At 38.7% G+C, this 17,528-nt stretch overlaps 1 protein-coding gene across 2 annotated transcripts; it reads right to left on the minus strand.

The window, feature by feature from the left end:
* Nucleotides 1-20: 20 nt before the first annotated feature.
* On the minus strand, nt 21-16,021 carry LOC136696448 (protein-glutamine gamma-glutamyltransferase K-like). Of its 2 annotated transcripts, none has more exons than XM_066670872.1 (14): nt 15,983-16,021; nt 12,352-12,599; nt 11,524-11,715; nt 10,955-11,206; nt 10,544-10,662; nt 10,285-10,392; nt 9,631-9,808; nt 9,212-9,350; nt 8,082-8,274; nt 7,242-7,395; nt 2,925-3,209; nt 2,274-2,434; nt 1,011-1,147; nt 21-657 (listed from the first exon to the last, which is right to left on the minus strand). In XM_066670872.1, the coding sequence occupies exons 2-14, from the start codon at nt 12,596-12,598 to the stop codon at nt 513-515; spliced, it is 2,310 nt and encodes a 769-aa protein (XP_066526969.1). In that variant the 5' UTR covers nt 12,599; nt 15,983-16,021; the 3' UTR covers nt 21-512. The 2 variants fall into 2 exon arrangements, with proteins under 2 accessions (XP_066526969.1, XP_066526968.1); XM_066670871.1 differs by lacking the exon at nt 15,983-16,021 and adding an exon at nt 15,857-15,933 and having other exon boundaries at nt 22-657.
* Nucleotides 16,022-17,528: the final 1,507 nt, after the last annotated feature.

Here is a 17,528-nt window from a genome sequence, read left to right on the forward strand (position 1 = left end):
GTCAGCAGTCGTTAAGTTGCATGTTTGTTTATTACGTACAGAAGAGTGGAAGTACAAGTGTGTATCAAATGAAAATCATTTGCCAGTGTTAGAAACAGATAAATAAATAAATAAATGTTAAAAACAGGGTTTTACAACAGCACATGTCTGATCACAATATTTCTTCCGTTAAAAGCAAATCAATGGATTCTGTTGCAATGTTATGATCAGCTTGATGTGGACAAGCGGGTTACAGTGACATCCTTCAGTGTTTTGATGCTACTTTCAGTTGTACCTTCAGTAATTCTCTAACTTTGAGATTAGCATAGCATCCACAATGTTTGGAACTGAAACCACTGTGTTAAGATGATAAGCGAATGACCAAAAAAAAAAGTTCATGACATTTAAAGGGATAATCAGCCATTATCTCCAAAGATTCTCTCTATTGTGTGAGAAATACTGTATAAAAATGATTTAATTAATTAAGAGACAACAAAGAAATTTGATTCGTCATCTCATGTGAGATTTTTTTTTCACTTCTCCTTAACGATAATATCTGCGACACCATGGACCTGTCTGAGCTGCTGGCAGTCCAGAGAAGCCAGAAGTTTCCGAGGGCCAGACTGTCTGGGAACAAACTTCTCTGTTACTGTCATTATTCCAAGACCATTCACATCACTGAGAGAGAGAGAGAGAGAGATAATACACCCAATGTAAAAAATAAACACAATTTACACATCAAATGTGAAAGTGTAAAATGACGTAATGTCCCTCTGAGACTTGTCCAGCAAACAGTAAAAGCACCTCTCCACAAAAGGATTATTAATTCTTATTAATTCACCTATTGAAATGGATATGTTTGTGTTTTAAATGAAAATGCCTGGTTCCTAATATCACCACTGTAAGTAAATTAAATATTTTGCAGTAGAACACTCAAAAAGTTTGATCACATTTCAATTCTTTTTTTTTTTTAAATTTTTTATGTGTGAAATTCCCATCAGTAAAGGCCAGATAAGTGTAGAGTGACTTACCCCAAGGAGATCTCTCTGACATTCTGCAGGCCAAGACCTTCAATGCGTAGTTTTACATTCTTCAGTGTCTGTGTCAAGGGGTTCTTAAACACAAATTTAGCTTCCGTCTCTTTCCCCACCACAGCGTCTCCTAGAGGCTGTAGGCAGAATAGCGTAAAATATATATGGGTTCATTATATATGGGTCCAGAGCCTACCCGGAATCACTGGGCGCAAGGCAGGAATACACTCTGGAGGGGGTGCCAGTCCTTCACAGGGCAACACAGACACACACATTCACTCACACCTACGGACACTTTTGAGTCGCCAATCCACCTACCTACGAGTATTTTTGGACTGTGGGAGGAAACCAGAGCACCCAGAGGAAACCCATGCAGACACAGGGAGAACACACCAACTCCTCACAGACAGTCACTTAACACAATTAACATTAATATATACAACAAATTATGTGTTAGATAAGCATCTAAGTTGAAATGTCCTCCCATGTGGACCTAAATGGAACCCAGTCAGTTTACAAATTTCAGACCCGTTTCAAGATTTTTTTTTTCTAGAAACTGCCTGGATAGAAGAAAATATCATTCATTAATTCATGGTCTGTAACTGCTTATCTAGTTTAGGGTTGTGGTGGGTGTGGAGCCTACCCAGAATCACTTGGCGCAAGGTGTGGACACACCCTGGAGGGGGCGCCAGTCCTTCACAGGGCCACACACTTTTTGGACTGTGGGACAAAACCAGAGCCCCGGGGGACCCACGTGGACAAAGGGAGAACACAACAAACTTCTCACAAAAAGTCACCCAGAGTGGGGCTTGAGCCCACAACCCCAAATCCCTGGAGCTGTCTGATAGAGACACTACCTGCTGGGCTACCGTGTCACCCATTGAGCAAATATTATTGTTGAAATATTACTTTAATTGCCTTTATTTTTTTATTTAAAAAAAAGGAAGACATTTTCCCTAATATGTCACCTGCTATACTTTACCAAAATGATACAAATGGATAGTGCAGCATTGTAGAATAAAACTTGCATCGTTAAAAATCAGTACCTTTTATCCATCACTAGCTTTGGTATCTACAAATACAGTCCTAAAGCACCTTGAAAACCTGTTTAGAATCAACATTTCTCTGTGCAAGGCTGTAAAAAATTGGCAAGTTCATTAATGAAAAGCAGAAGCAGGATGAAAAGGGCAGCTTGATGTTCAATTGTGGTATGCTAAAATATCTCAAAATGAGAAGGAGCAAATAAGGCAGTTAAAGACTCACAGTGATGATGATGTCTGGTGTTCGCAAACGGAAGTTGAATTGAGTGGCCAGAACCTGGTTAGTCTGAGTGACCCGTCCAGACAGAGTGAGCATCAGTGCTGCTTGATCCACGAGCTGGTTTTTGTAGTGAGCGGACTGAAGTGTCCACTCCAGAGTCTGGACTGTACAGCAGAAAAGAAAGAGATACTTAATGTGGACATTTAACTAGTAATGGCCCTGTACCAGTCTTTGATAGGACTTGCAATACATAACAATGCAGTAGTCAATGAGCGGTGTGACTTCTGGCTTGCATTATTTATAACGAGAAAAATGTACATAAACTACACTGAATAAACTGATTCACAAGCACCCACAGAAATAATCATTTGAAAACAAAAATTGTCAACATTCTTACAGCTCAGAGGGACAAAAACAGTCAGTTTTCAGCAGAAGCAGAAACAGTCTTATATTCCAATGCGAGTTAGTGTAAAAATATTGTATTCCTAGCAAATTTGGAGCATTTCTATTGCTCCATTCATCATTGTGTGAAATTTTGAGACAATGACTTTTCATATTCTTTCAAAAACAGTTTTATTCTGACATTGACACAAAGTTGCAGAGGGTGGAGAATTCTGTGAGAAACAGAAATGGACCTGAGGGTCAGACTCTCACCTTCGTTGGGTTTGAGCTCTATCAGCATGTCGTCCTTCTGTACTGTGGCTTTGAGGACTCCAGTGTAGTACATAACCGCAGTCTGACTGTGGAGGACCATACTGCGAGGCTCTGAGCTCATGTTTTTCACAGTGATGGACAGCTCTGCGTCTTCACCCATCTGTGGCCCCTGGCCTTCCATACCAACCTCAATCGTCACATCCTGGCTGACAGCAGTGGCGTAGGTGTTAGGCTTGGAGCCATAGCGAGAAGCAGATTCCACGGCGATACGCTCCTCTTCTGAACCTAGTGGACAGTGAATTGAAGGACAGAGGTCACACTCAGGAGCAAATTGCTTTAAACCTGTGCTGAGATTGAAGAGGTCTGTTGGTGTTTGATCAAGTTAAATAAGGAAATTACCAAAGCAGCATGTTTCATTTGCACTGGAATTCAAAATTTATTGTTACATGATATTGCATTATAATTATTACCTTTACATATTTAAATACATATGTACAGACCGGATTCCAAAAAAGTTGGGACACTAAACAAATTGTGAATAAAAACTGAATGCAATGATGTGGAGGTGCTAACATCTAATATTTTATTCAGAATAGAACACAAATCACAGATCAAAAGTTTAAACTGAGAGAATGTATCATTTTAAGGGATAAATATGTTGTTTCAATTTCATGGCGTCAACAAATCCTCAAAAAAGTTGGGACAAGGCCATTTTTTACCATTGTGTGGCATCCCCCCTTCTTCTTACAACACTCAACAGACGTCTGGGGACAGAGGAGACCAGTTTCTCAAGTTTAGAAATAGGAACGCTCTCCCATTCATGTCTAATACAGCCCTCTAACTGGTCAATCATCTTGGGCCTTCTTTGTCGCACCTTCCTCTTTATGATGTGCCAAATGTTCTCTATAGGTGAAAGATCTGGACTGCAGGCTGGCCATTTCAGTACCCGGATCCTTCTCCTACGTAGCCATGATGTTGTGATTGTTGCAGAATGTGGTCTGGCATTATCTTGTTGAAAAATGCAGGGTCTTCCCTGAAAGAGATGAGGTCTAGATGGGAGCATATGTTGTTCTAGAACCTGAACATAGTTCTCTGCATTAATGGTGCCTTTCCAGACATGCAAGCTGCCCATGCCACAAGCACTCATGCAACCCCATACCATCAGTGATGCAGGCTTCTGAACGGAGCGTTGATAACAACTTGGGTTATCCTTGTCCTCTCTGGTCCGGATGACATCGTGTCCCAGTGTTCCATAAAGAACTTCAAATCGGGACTCATCTGACCACAGAACAGTCTTCCATTTTGCCACACTCCATTTTAAATGACCGCTGGCCCAGTGCAAACGTCTGAGCTTGTGGAGCTTGCTTAGAAATGACTTCCTCTTTGCACTGTAGAGTTTCAGCTGGCGACGGCGGATGGCACGGTGGATTGTGTTCACTGACAATGCTTTCTGGAAGTATTCCTGAGCCCATTCAGTTATTTCCTTGACAGTGGCATTCCTGTTTGAGGTGCAGTGATGTTTAAGGGCCCGGAGATCACCAGCATCCAGTAGAGTTTTACGGCCTTGACCCTTACGCACAGCAATTGTTCCAGATTCTCTGAATCTTTTGATGATGATATGCACGGTTGATGATGATAACTAAATATCTTTGCTATTTTACGCTGGGTAACACCATTCTGGTATCGCTGCACTATCTTTCTGTGCAACAATGGTGGAATTGGTGATCCTCTTACCCTCTTGGCTTCAGAGAGACACTGACACTCTGAGAAGCTCTTTTTATACCCAATCATGTTGTCAATTGACCTAATTAGTGTTAATTGGTCTTCCAGCTGTTCGTTATATGCTCAATTTCCTTTTTCCAGCCACTTATTGCTACTTGGGATTTGTTGACTCTGTGAAATTTTGAATCAACATATTTTTCCTTTTGATCTGTCATCTATGTTCAATTACAAATAAAATATTGACATTTGCCATCTCCACATCATTGCATTCAGTTTTTATTCACAATTTGTTTAGTGTCCCAACTTTTTTGGAATCCGGTTTGCACATACCTGTAGTGGATATGATGAATGTGTATTAATTTCTAATAGGAAATTTTGACTTTCTGAAGATGTGATTTTAAATACCCAAGCTTTAGCTTGCTTCAGAGACACACCAAGCAAGATTAGAATTTGAAGATAAGCTTTTCAGAAAGAACTGGCCCCAAATTGGTACCTGGCTCTCTGTGTCAGAGAGTTATAAAACTGACACTATAGGTCCTTTCAAGGAAAGTTTACGACCAGGTCTTGGGGGATCATGGAACTCTTCTCAAAAGCAGGACGCAGAGAGACACTCCTGAGGATCAGTTTAACCTTAATTAAACCATTCCCATTGGTTTAAAACAATTTGAAGTTACATATGTGCACAACTGTTTGAAATTAATTCCATTTGGACAATCAAAATGGATGGGATTAATTTACATGTGTTTAAAGTCATTTTTGTTTATATGAATTTATGTAGAACCAAGGTAGCCACATACTATGTGTGTAGTTGCTTAATAATTATGTAGAACATGGTTGTCTTAATGATATTACTTTGTGTTAGCATCTAATCTTTTATATCGCAAAAGCATGATTCAGAATTCTGGGATGGTCAGGAATTGTCTTCAAGTCTTTGTCTTGTCAAGGGTCATAAATTCTATGTGATGCCACTACCAAGGTACAGGAAACAGCCAATCAGGAGAAATGCTCCAATTCTCCCTCATTGAGGACGAATCAGGACAAATCAGGTATTCGGGGCAGGTTTTCTAAACTCTGGTTAAAGCCAGTCACACACCACACTCACTCTTTTTAACATTCCTCTGAGACACACTCTTAGAGAATTTTGGAGAGGAAGATGTTTTTCTGAAGAACGTCTCTCTCCTGCTTCCAGCAGACAATGCTTCTCAGATAGGGTAGTCAGAGAGCTCTCCTGCCCTGCAGACGTCTCTGCAGGCGCAGGCTCTCTCATGGCTCTCTTCAACAGTCTTGGCCCTCGTGGTCCAGAGAGAACCGATTTTTTTATATTAATGTTGTCCAGATAGAAACTATATATTAAGAAAAGCTATAGTTTAACCCTAGCAAAATTTCAACGTCACACCCAGAGCATGGAAACCTTAGACCTCTGACCCTAAAAAGGACGACAACGCCTCCGGACCAACAACAACGAAAGAAGGCCCCACGCACCCTCAGAATGACCTTCTGAGATGAGGAGAAACCTGCCCAGGAGAGACCTGCATGGATGTGTCTCTCTCTCACAAGGCGGCAGATCAGCGACGATGGAGAATCCCCACAGAGACCTTCAGAATGCCACCAGCTCCGACGGCTGCATCTGAAAGCCTCGGGAGAAAATGAACACCCACGGCTGCAACCTACAAGGCCCGCATCTGCAATTCTCCAGGAAGTCGTGCCGGAAGGCACCATCAGCGACATGCTCCCTGTCCATCTCCGGATACGTAAGGTCACATGGTCTCATGTCTCTCATGGCTTCCTTAGAACTTAGGGTAATAATTATCATAGAGAAATTCCCTCATATATTAATCTCCTTGTTCCCTCATATATCGCTGTAATCCATTACATTATATGAATGTCTAATTAATATTCATTATTTGATATTACAGTTAATAAACCAGTTGTGTGATAAAACCTTGGTTATTTGTTTGTGTGTGCACCTTTCTTGTATGGAATTATAACTTCTAGTTCAGATTCAATTTCAGAGTCAAGAACTCACGGCGGGTCAATGAGCATAATTCATTAATAATAAGTAATTCTAGTTAATTCTGCTGTATAATATGTTATAAAAGCTAAAATTAAGACAGGTAAAGACACTACATATTATTTAATGGCTCCGAAAACATGGAGCTTAGCAAAATGTATTAAATAATTAATTATTAATAAAATAATAATTAATTATCATTGATTCCGCTATGTAGTGCTTATGCCACCATAACGTGTGCATATTATTTCCACTACATACCCATACATTCATTATCTGTAACCCTTATCCACTTCAGGGTCACGGTAGGTCCTGGGTCTACCTGGAATCATTGGGCGCAAGGTGGGAATACACCCTGGAGGGGGCGCCAGTACTTCACAGGGCAACACTCACACACGGAGGAAACCCAAACGGACACAGGGAGAACACACCAACTCCTCACTGACAGTCACCCAGAGCGGGAATCGAACCCACAACCTCCAGATCCCTGGAGCTGTGTGACTGCAACACTACCTGCTGCACCACCGTGCCACCCATACACATACATGAGAGTAAATAAAAACACGGTATGTGTGTGTTTTCACCTTCAGGATATTTGTAAAGCTGTGTGATGTCCTCTCTCTCATCTGATCCCACCGCTTTGGTGCTGATGAAGTGTCCGACAACATTCTTCTCACAGTAAATCTGAGAGAAAGTACCATCAGGGTTTCTCTGCCAATAAATTTTATCACTGTTCACCTAGAAAAAAAAGACACAACTGTGTTACCTCCATTAGTAATATGCATCATATGTATCACACACTTTCTTCAGAAAGGACAAATAAATAAGGACAAACATCATGACATGCATAGGCAGATCCATTGCACATTGGGTGTGTGTGTGTGTGTGTGTGTGTGTGTGTGTGTGTGTGTGTGTGTGTGTGTGTGTGTGTGTGTGAAAAAGTGAAAGAGGGTGAGAGAGGTAAAACAAGTTTGTCAATGAACAGATGTGTCACTGTCAGAAAGGAAATGTATTAGAGAGTGTTGACAGAAAGTCTGAAAGATCCTGAAAAATCTGAACTGCAGATAAACCTGGGTGTGGTCAATAAGTGAACACAATGTGTGAGATAGTTTATCAAGGGTTTTATGTTGTCAGTTTATTTTGGACAGTGATTGGAGGTATATCTGGATGTTTACATAAAAGATTAGCTAGTGGGATCAGCTACAATGAGAGTGTTTCCAAGAAAGTGGCCAATGAGATTAGACACAAGGAGGTTGTTTTTAATAAAGTTGGCAAACAGTGTTTCTATTAAAGTGGCCAAGGTGTGTAGGTTTAAATATCCACAACTTTGGACATAGGACATAGGGTAAATGCTAAACAAACAATAATATTTAGGTGGTTTATATGTGTTTTCAGTGTTTATGGTACAGACTCAGCATACTGACCTCAGCAAAGACGAAGGGGGCATCATATTTGAGAAAAACCTGTCCGTTTCGGATGGCGGTCAATGAGGCCGGACCACAGCGGTAGGAGCCCTGACTAGTCTCCTGAGGAGTGGCATCCACTGCCTGCCAACCTCCCATACCAGGTGGCAGGTCAGGACGGGACATCCAGCACTCATTCCACACATGAAAATTCCTAGAGAGAGAGAGAGAGAGAGAGAGAGAGAGAGAGAGAGAGAGAGAGAGAGAGAGAGAGAGAGAGAGAGAGAGAGAGAGAGAGAGAGAGAGAGAGAATGTGTGTGTGAGAGAGAGAATGTGAAAGAGAGAGAGAATGTGAGAGTGTGTGTGTGTGAGTGTGTGTGTGTGTGTGTGTGTGTGTGTGTGAGAGAGAGAGAGAGAGAGTGTGTGTGAGAGAGATAAAGAAAGAGAGTGAGAGAGAGTACAAGGATTGACAGAAGAAAAATAGCTAATACCTAATCTTGCTGTAACCCTTCGTTTGTTTAGCAAGTTCAGACATATCACATCAGAATTTTTTCCATTTGGCACAGTACTCAACACCTAGAACTCACACAGTCATTTACAGGCTACTCCTGATCAAAAAGACAGAATAAGTGACCAATTTCTCTACAGTGAACATGTCACATAATACTCCATACTTTTTCTCAACTTAGCAAACACAATATTCATATTTGTGTGTTCTCTGTAGAGAATGTGTTAATTTACACTTATTTAGAAAATCATGTCAGTTGAAAAGGTGTGTCTAAATTTTGCACACAAAAAATGTGTCCACCCTTCAGATCCTCATTCATAATTATATATCTAATAGTACTCTCACAATGGTAACTATGGTTATTATTATAATCTGAGAGCACAGCAATACTTTTTACCGCTTCTTCGTGATACTACAGTGTTTATTAGTCATCTGTCACTTCCTATGCAGTCACTACACGTGCAATACACCGTAAAATTCATTCATGAGTAATCTGTCCTGAGTCACTGACATTATAACGTCACACTGAGGTGCGTCCAACATCCATATGTCTTTGTGTATGAATAAGTGCTGTGTACTCTGTTAAAGCAGAGGGGTGTGTGTGTATGAGTGAGTGAGTGAATGTGCGTGTGTGAGTTTGTACCAGACAGAATCTGTGTTTAGCTCATCAATTGGCTCCAGGTTCTCATCCAAATAAACATCAGTTGTCAGGGAGACATCAGTGTCATGGGCAGAGCTAAAGTTCGTAACACTGCGGGCGGGGATCCCTAAACACCTGAGCACTGAGAGACCGAGACACAGAAGGAGAGAGTGTTTTTCTGAAAAGAAAAAGTCTTTCTAAAAGTTGTTCTGATGATAATATTGCAGTGAGATTTCTCGTATTTGTAAAGAACACTCCTAACAGTGCACTAATGTAAACAGATATTGACTGATCCACAAGAAAGGTATGAGTGTAGTTACAGTCTATATAGCCTTGAAACTGGAAATCACTCCACCACACACACACACACACACACACACACACACACACATATATATATATATATCTTAGTGTTTTCTTACCTGTTGTAGTAACCCCAGAAAATACCCAACACTGTCCATATTTCACTGGGTTCCCTTTGGATTTATGATAATTTTTCAGTATGTCTACACTGCCACTCCAAGCCGTCGGAGCTGTCCCATCCTCATAACTCCCTGACCAATTCCCTTCCAACACCCCTTGATCATCAGGAGAATTCACCTGATACACACAAGATGAGAAACACAATTTTAGAATCTAAAACCTTGTAATCTGCTATTGATATAAATATATTGAGATATCTGCTCTCATTGTGAAGTTAACTGATTTGAATTGATTTAAATACATCATGCTGATTATAGTTTTGATTATGCAGACAGAGGCAAAGCCAGGGACTGAACTCCTGATCACACAATAGCTTTGTGTATTTACAGGATCCACATTTGGAATTTTTATCCTGGTCAAAAATTGGAACAATTTATTGATCATAAATCATCCATCCATCCATTATCTGTAACCGCTTATCCAATTTTTAGGGTCGCGGGGGGTCCAGAGCCTACCTAGAATCATCGGGCGCAAGGCAGGAATACACTCGAATATAAAATCAATTTATATTTATTATCAACGTATATGAGCCAGTTCAATGCATATTCACACACACGCAAGGTTTACACTGTAAAGGGTTTCTCTTCACTCACCATGGCAGACACCACTCTGACAATATTAATAGGGTCTCCCCAGCCAGACGCAGGGGTTCGACTCTGCTCCAGAAGAAACAGACACGCTGCCAGCATTCCATCAGCAAACTGACCACGGTGAGAGAGACAGAAATGGTCATAAACTGACATGACACATAAATCCTGCTCTAACATGATAATACATTATATTAACCTCCAAAATAAAATAAAAAATAAAAAACAAAATAAAAAATAAATAGTAAATATGGGTAAATAATACCTGTCCATAGTTCCAAGTTCGAGCTCCAATCTGATACTCTGTTCCATAGTAGATTCTTCCCATATCATTCAGAACATATTCTTTCTTCTCTTCCACACTGTCCATATATACAGAGTCATCTGAAATAGAGAGAGAGAGAGAGAGAGAGAGAGAGAGAGAGAGAGAGAGAGAGAGAGAGAGAGAGTCAATTAGTTCGGTCAATAAAGTCTTTTCATGGTCTTTATTCTCTCTCCTTCTTAGTGGTTAGTCTCTTTTCAGTTCATTTCTCTGTTGTTTGTTCTTTATGTGTAATAAATAATTGCATCTTTGCATTTACATCTGATTTCTGGCTGTCGTGACACACGGAGAGGCAAAACAGATTTGTTTCAATATCTTTATTATAATTATATTTTTGTCTGTTTCAGTGCATACCTTCACACCAGGGGTTAAACAGCATGTAGATATCATTGTCTGGGTTATGTGATGATGTTGCATTCCCTGTAGGTGTCTGGGTTGCCACAGTGAGCTCATATCGTCCAATAGCAGCAGTGGGTGGGGAGTTGACAGACAGTTTGATTTTGTTGCCTCCCTTTTCTGTTATTTTGGCCTCCCAGCAATTATCATGCAACTCCTCCATCAGAGGAATAATCACCAGGGTGCCCTTCGATAAATTTGGAGTAGGGCCTGTAACACACACACATGGAGATTCAACATAACAATAGCAGGAGGCGGTAACGTCTGAAAACAGTTAGATAATATATTAATGTAGGGGCAGTGAGTCACATCAAAGTAATAGTTCTACTAAAAATGTCACATCTCTCTTACCCCAAACATAATTCATCAACTAATATTTTTTTAAATGTTTGTATTGGAGTTATGAGGCTAGTGAAACTAACAATTAGGCCTACACCTAACCAGTAAAAATATAAAAACAGCAAACATTAATCATCACAAAGTTGCTTATGTACAAAGGTTCACAGTAAGGGCTCTTAAAGACATACCGAGTCTGAGTTCTAGGTGCACTTTGTCTGTTTTGGGATCCATAGGGCGAGAGAACTCTACCCACATCTGAAAGCTCTGCCCCCGGCGGATGATGAGGTTATCGTTATGGTAATGGTTTGTGTTATGCTCCACCCGATTCTGACCCGATTTGGACTTCAGGAGGTCCAGAGAATTCACAAGTAACAAATGCTCTGAGAGAGAGAGAGAGAGAGAGAGAGAGAGAGAAAGAGAGGGGGGGGGGGGGTCGGGGGGTGAAGGAAAGTTTATGAAATTAATGCAATATTGCAGTTTGGGAAATTATCAGTAACAAAACACAGTGTATAATTTTATCATAGCTAAAGTACTGTGATATTTTAGTATTGTGCGCCTGTTACTGATACTAATGCCTCAGTATCACAGCTTTTATTTAGACTTAAATATCATTAAGTAGAAAAGAGTAGGAACCTTTCGGACATTTTATTAAATATATAATTTAAGGAAATATACTTTAATACCTCATCATATCCAGATTTATAAAGTGATAACATTTAAATAAAAAGCTTTCTTGCAATCTATCTAATAATTATTTGAAACCTGTGAAGAATGATTTCTTTAGCACTGTGTTTACAATGAGCTCTGGTTTACAGCAAGAGGAAGATAAAGACTGCTAAGACATAAACGATAATAATTACAGATACATCTGCAAACAAACTGATTTACATTACTGACAAAACAGATTGGAAACGAGGTTTGACCATAATACAGTGATTAGAAGGTGAGCTCTGATGCATATAAACTATTTTTCCCATGATGCCTTCCAGTCAGTTACTTCTTCAGTTGCATCTTACCATCCAACTTTTGAGCTGCAGTGGATGGTTTTTCTGTGGCTTCTTCTTTCAGCCCAGTGACCACCGTGTCCGTGTCGCAGTCTTCGCTGTCTTTTCTGCAGCAGAAGAGGCAGATTTTCCTGAACCACTTTTTGTTTTTACTTTTCTCTTTCTCCTCCAGCTTTGTCTTCTCCTCTGTGTCACCCCACTGCAGAGTAACATCTGGGAAGCGTCCCACCATGGAGGAATTCCTCACTTCTACAGGCATACTGAGGATGAGGAGGAACAGTAGATATGGACAAAGAGAAACAGTAGAAAAAAGCACAGCTGCATTATGCAATATTCTCACAAATATACTTGCTTTCAACTTAATATTTCTATAATCATTTAACTATTTACTTAGACGCTATAAAACAAAAGAAGACACTTCTGGTAGAAGTCAAAGGAAACAAGTATCTGCCCATTGTTTTAGAAGCACGTTTTGAGTGTTTGTTATTCTCCAATTCTGTGTGGAGAAATTCATTGAAATTATTGTTGGTGTAATAAACCTTAGACCGAGGATCTGTCATGCTCAGGTAAAGTGGAAACATTCTGAGTTGGTTATTTTGAGTGTACAGGAACAACACATAAGATTTGGGATTTTTGCTTCTGGGCGGTTCCCCCATTTTAAGAGCACTGTACTGAAATCAGTAGGGAGTGGGAGGGAGTTGGGGGTGGTTACATATTGAAGTTTCTACAGTGCTGAGCCCAGAGTAGCAATTCTCAGACGCTCCCTATTACAGGTCTTTGAAATATCACAATGATTTTTAAGCTGTAATTTGACAGTAGAAATATAGGTTAACAACTAAACGTAAAAACCCCAGTAACTGTGCACTAAAATGTTCAGGATAAAAGTTTTTAAATTTGATAAAATACTCAACTGAAATTTTAAACCTGAGCAGGAAGTCTGAAGCCTGGCTGCAAAAGCATTTGCTTACAACAATCATGTGTTTTGCATTGTTTGTTTGTCTCTTTTCTAATGGTGAGATCATTATTCCTTTTTCTTTCTTACTCTCCAATGCTCTTTTTCTCCTTCCTTTCTGTCTCTCTGCATTAATATTGTCCTGTGATCTACATGGACACTGAGCCTCTTACACAATTCTGCTTGCATTCTTCACTTTCACTGAGTGCTACTACACAGACTCAAGGCCCATAGCAGTAAAACCTGGTTGGAGAGTTTCTCTTGGGAACCTGTTCTTCACATTGTGTGAACATGTCATGATGAAGGAATCTATAGAAATACTTCAAAATTGTTACAAATTGTAACACAAGACCCATGAAAAAAAAGGTCAAGAATTTTAATCATTAAAGTGCATGCAGACAAGTGACAAATAAGCTACGTTATCGTAAAACTGGTTCCTTGCAGATATAACAACACAGCTTAACCCAAGCTGAGGATATAGGATCATTGTTCATTTTCTAATTAACCTGAACTCAAGCTGGACATTTCTAGCCTTGTTATTTGAAGTGTCTGGTGATTTTAAACATGATTCGTCCTACGAGAGAAAGGAGAAATAACAGGTAGCTGAAAATATTTATTTATTTATATGGTTTAAGCAATTCTGCAAAGATTTAAGGCCACAGTTTTGAAACATGGATACCCAAAGGGGAAAAAAGATACACTCCTACTTACACTACTCTGACCTCATTAAATATAAACACAGTATTTATCAAGTATCTACTTTTCTGTTAAAGTCACAAATAATTCTAATAAATGTAGTTGGTGGGCCCTGGGTTGGATGCCATTAATTTAACAAATATATTCAGAAATAGCTCTTTCAATCAGGTTTAACCATCCAGGGTGTGGTGGGCTTGCTTTGGCTATTCACACATGTAGCTCAAAACTAAATGACCACGAACACAGATTACAATCTTATTGCCATTTCCCCACTCTTTTACACATTTACAGACTCTCAGCTGAGGTGTACAGTTTGAAGTATACTTCATCCAACATTTCCATATGTTTTAATGTGGGCAGGATTTGATGGAAAATTTCCATGGCAGCACTGTTATCCCATGTATTGATATTAAAATGAAACCTTGTATCACTGTCATAATCAGCCGAATGGAAATGGAACATTACTTCAGATGTTACACTAACGGTGAAGGTAGTCACTGTATGATAAAACTTGTAGCATACACTGTATGCTAAACATTTATAATTTGAGAAGAAGTCACATAAGAAATCACAACATGACAGTTTGATGAGATTTTGAAAGACGTGATGGTTTACGTTGTTTGCACAGTGCTAACTGATAGAGAAGCTTCCCATTGTTTGCTAGTCACATTAGCTTTGAAGCTCCATTGCAAATATGGATAACTACAATAACCTGCATTTCATCCCCATCCCTCAGACATTCAGGGGATGTATCTAAAAAGAGTCTGAATCCTTTATATAATTCTGTGCAGTAAACAAAGTGTTAAGTATACAAAGCAAGTGGTGTGTGACACAGGAAAACCATTCAGACAATAAATCATTAGCTTAGTGAAATATTAGGAAATGCATGTAGCTGACAATAAAATACCAGTTCTCACCAATATAGTTAAGTATACTGAGAAAATTATTTGACGAGTACTTGATTATATCTATATTCAGTAATATTGGGTGCAAGAAATTAAAGCTATACTCCAAGGCTGATATTCTGGTTGTAATTTTCTGAGCCTAAAAAAACATTTCTATGACATTTCTTGGTAGTTTTATAGCTAACCATTTTTTGTGTCTGAAGCGATTACCATCTGCAAGCTTCAGTATCACACTGAGCAGCTTTATAAGCAGGTTTTAGATCTGGTTTTGAAAACAAAGATGAAACCTTTGCAATAAATATATAAATCAATAAATTTGTTAAATAAACAGTTTTGTCATCTGTGTCACATTTTGTATGTTCATCTTGTCTTGGATTTTGTTGAAGCTTTAGAAAGCTATCCTCTATAATTGTAATGTTATCTAAATAAAAACCAGCCTTAGACCACACCTTTAGTCCTACACACCACAGACTATGATGATTACCAATATCATACCAGCATTCCAGCCATTCAAAGCATTCCTGCATTCACGTGATGTTATCAGAACCCATCCATATTTGTTTTATAGTACAGACATTAACAATCAAATAAAACAAAACAAAAAAGCCTATCATTTTTATGAGTTAAAAAAACTAAAAACAAAAATAGGCAAACATCTCAAATAGTTCATCAATGGTTTTATAATAGCATATACAAATGTTATTAGGCTAATATATGTTTGTAACTACTGAAAAATGATACAGAATACAAACCTTTTCTGTTCTCTTATAAACATTAAACAATAATAGAATATAATTCTATAAATGTGCACATTTTAAACTCTTCACCTACGTAGATTCAAATATATATATCCTTACACATAAGACATTTTTTAATGTTTGGATGTAATCCATGGAAAACCATAGATCTGTTCAAACCATGTCAGATAAAATGAAGCATATTTTAGCAAGAAACTTGTGCTTACTTGACTGAAGTTTCTGGATCAGAGTATCTCCTTCGTCTTTGTGTGTGTGTGTGTGTGTGTGTGTATGGGTGTGTGTTTCTTTTTGCTGTCCTGATTCTGACTCTACCAGTCTGTTTATATACTTACTCACAGTCCTGCCTTCTCACTCCTCAGCCAATCAGCTTCTTCACAGACAGCTTTACAAAACTACTGCAGGTTGAGAAGGTTTAGGAATGACTTCCCAGTGTTTAGTAACTCCCATATATTGCATGATATATGAAATTTCTGGTCGTATTACACATCTAGTTGATTATCTGATTGATTGTTTAAGTAAAAAAGTCTACACATCTTCTGTAAAGAACAAAGTTAAATATGCTATGTCTGAATATAGATTTTATAAGCATACTCTTGTCCATATTATATTTTTCATGATTTATATGTCATGCATTAATTCCATGCAATACTTTCCATAATTAGCACAGCCACCAGAAACATCTATAACATTGATATCACTAAAAATAATTACGTTAGCTAAACAGGAAACACTGTTTTGTAGTTTTTAAAAGTCATCAGACTTTTCATATATTCCCAATTCCTATTGACAGCTACAGTGTTACAACAAGTAGGTTAGCAAAATAATATTTGCTTGCATGTTTAAGGTAGAAAAGAAAATATTTTCAACATGGTAGCACCACAGTTTACACAGTGTTGTCTCGTGGAGTTTGGAATGTGTGAGTTAACTGAGGAAAAAAAGCAGTTGTTAGAACACAGCAGATATAATTAAAGTTATAATAAGTAATGCTGTAATTTTCAGGGGAGGACAGCGAGCCGTGTCTAAAAGTGGATGATGTATTACTTGACTGACAAAAATGTGCATTCTCTCACACATAAACATAGCACCGTGCTACATTACATTAATTTTTTTAAACAGCCCCACATTTCACACAATGATACCCTGTACACAATTACATACAAATATCCAGCAGTATTGTTCTGAATGATTAAATCTTAAAGATGCAAACAAAGTTGTTTAAAGAACAATACCGAGGGAAGTTAGCCCTTGCCTCAATTCAGTTTCAGAATTGGTTTTCCTCTGAGAAAAAAAACAAAAACAAAAGACCCTTTTATTAAAATAAATACTTTCATAGGGGTGTGTCACACCCTGAGGTCATTTAAGGCAACTACAATTTCTGAGGAAAAGGTCTTTGTAGGTACACCAACGCAGTGTGAGTAGGAGCCAGTAAAGAATATCACTCACACTGATTGCGAAATCTGAAACACCCATTAAATTAAACCACTTTATCCTTATTCTTAACATAACACATCACTCAGAACATTCAGCAACTGTTCAAGACATTACAAGGTGTAGAGAATCATGATGAAACAGACATAACACAATGTGTGAATATTATTAAATCATACCCAGAAACTAAAGCTTCATACGACACTAACACACCCATGCCGCATATGTGAGGTGATTTATGGAAATATGATTTAAAAATGTTGTTACCAGCTGAATACTTACATAAAAGGACAATTTATAATCTCTCTCTCTCTTTCTGTGTGTGTGTATATATATACAGGAGTTGGACAATAAAACTGAAACACCTGTCATTTCAGTGTGGGAGGTTTCATGGCTAAACTGGACCAGCCTGGTGGCCAATCTTCATTAACTGCACATTGCACCAGTAAG

The sequence above is a fragment of the Hoplias malabaricus genome, chromosome 5, assembly GCF_029633855.1.
Source record: "Hoplias malabaricus isolate fHopMal1 chromosome 5, fHopMal1.hap1, whole genome shotgun sequence".
Taxonomy (NCBI): domain Eukaryota; kingdom Metazoa; phylum Chordata; class Actinopteri; order Characiformes; family Erythrinidae; genus Hoplias; species Hoplias malabaricus.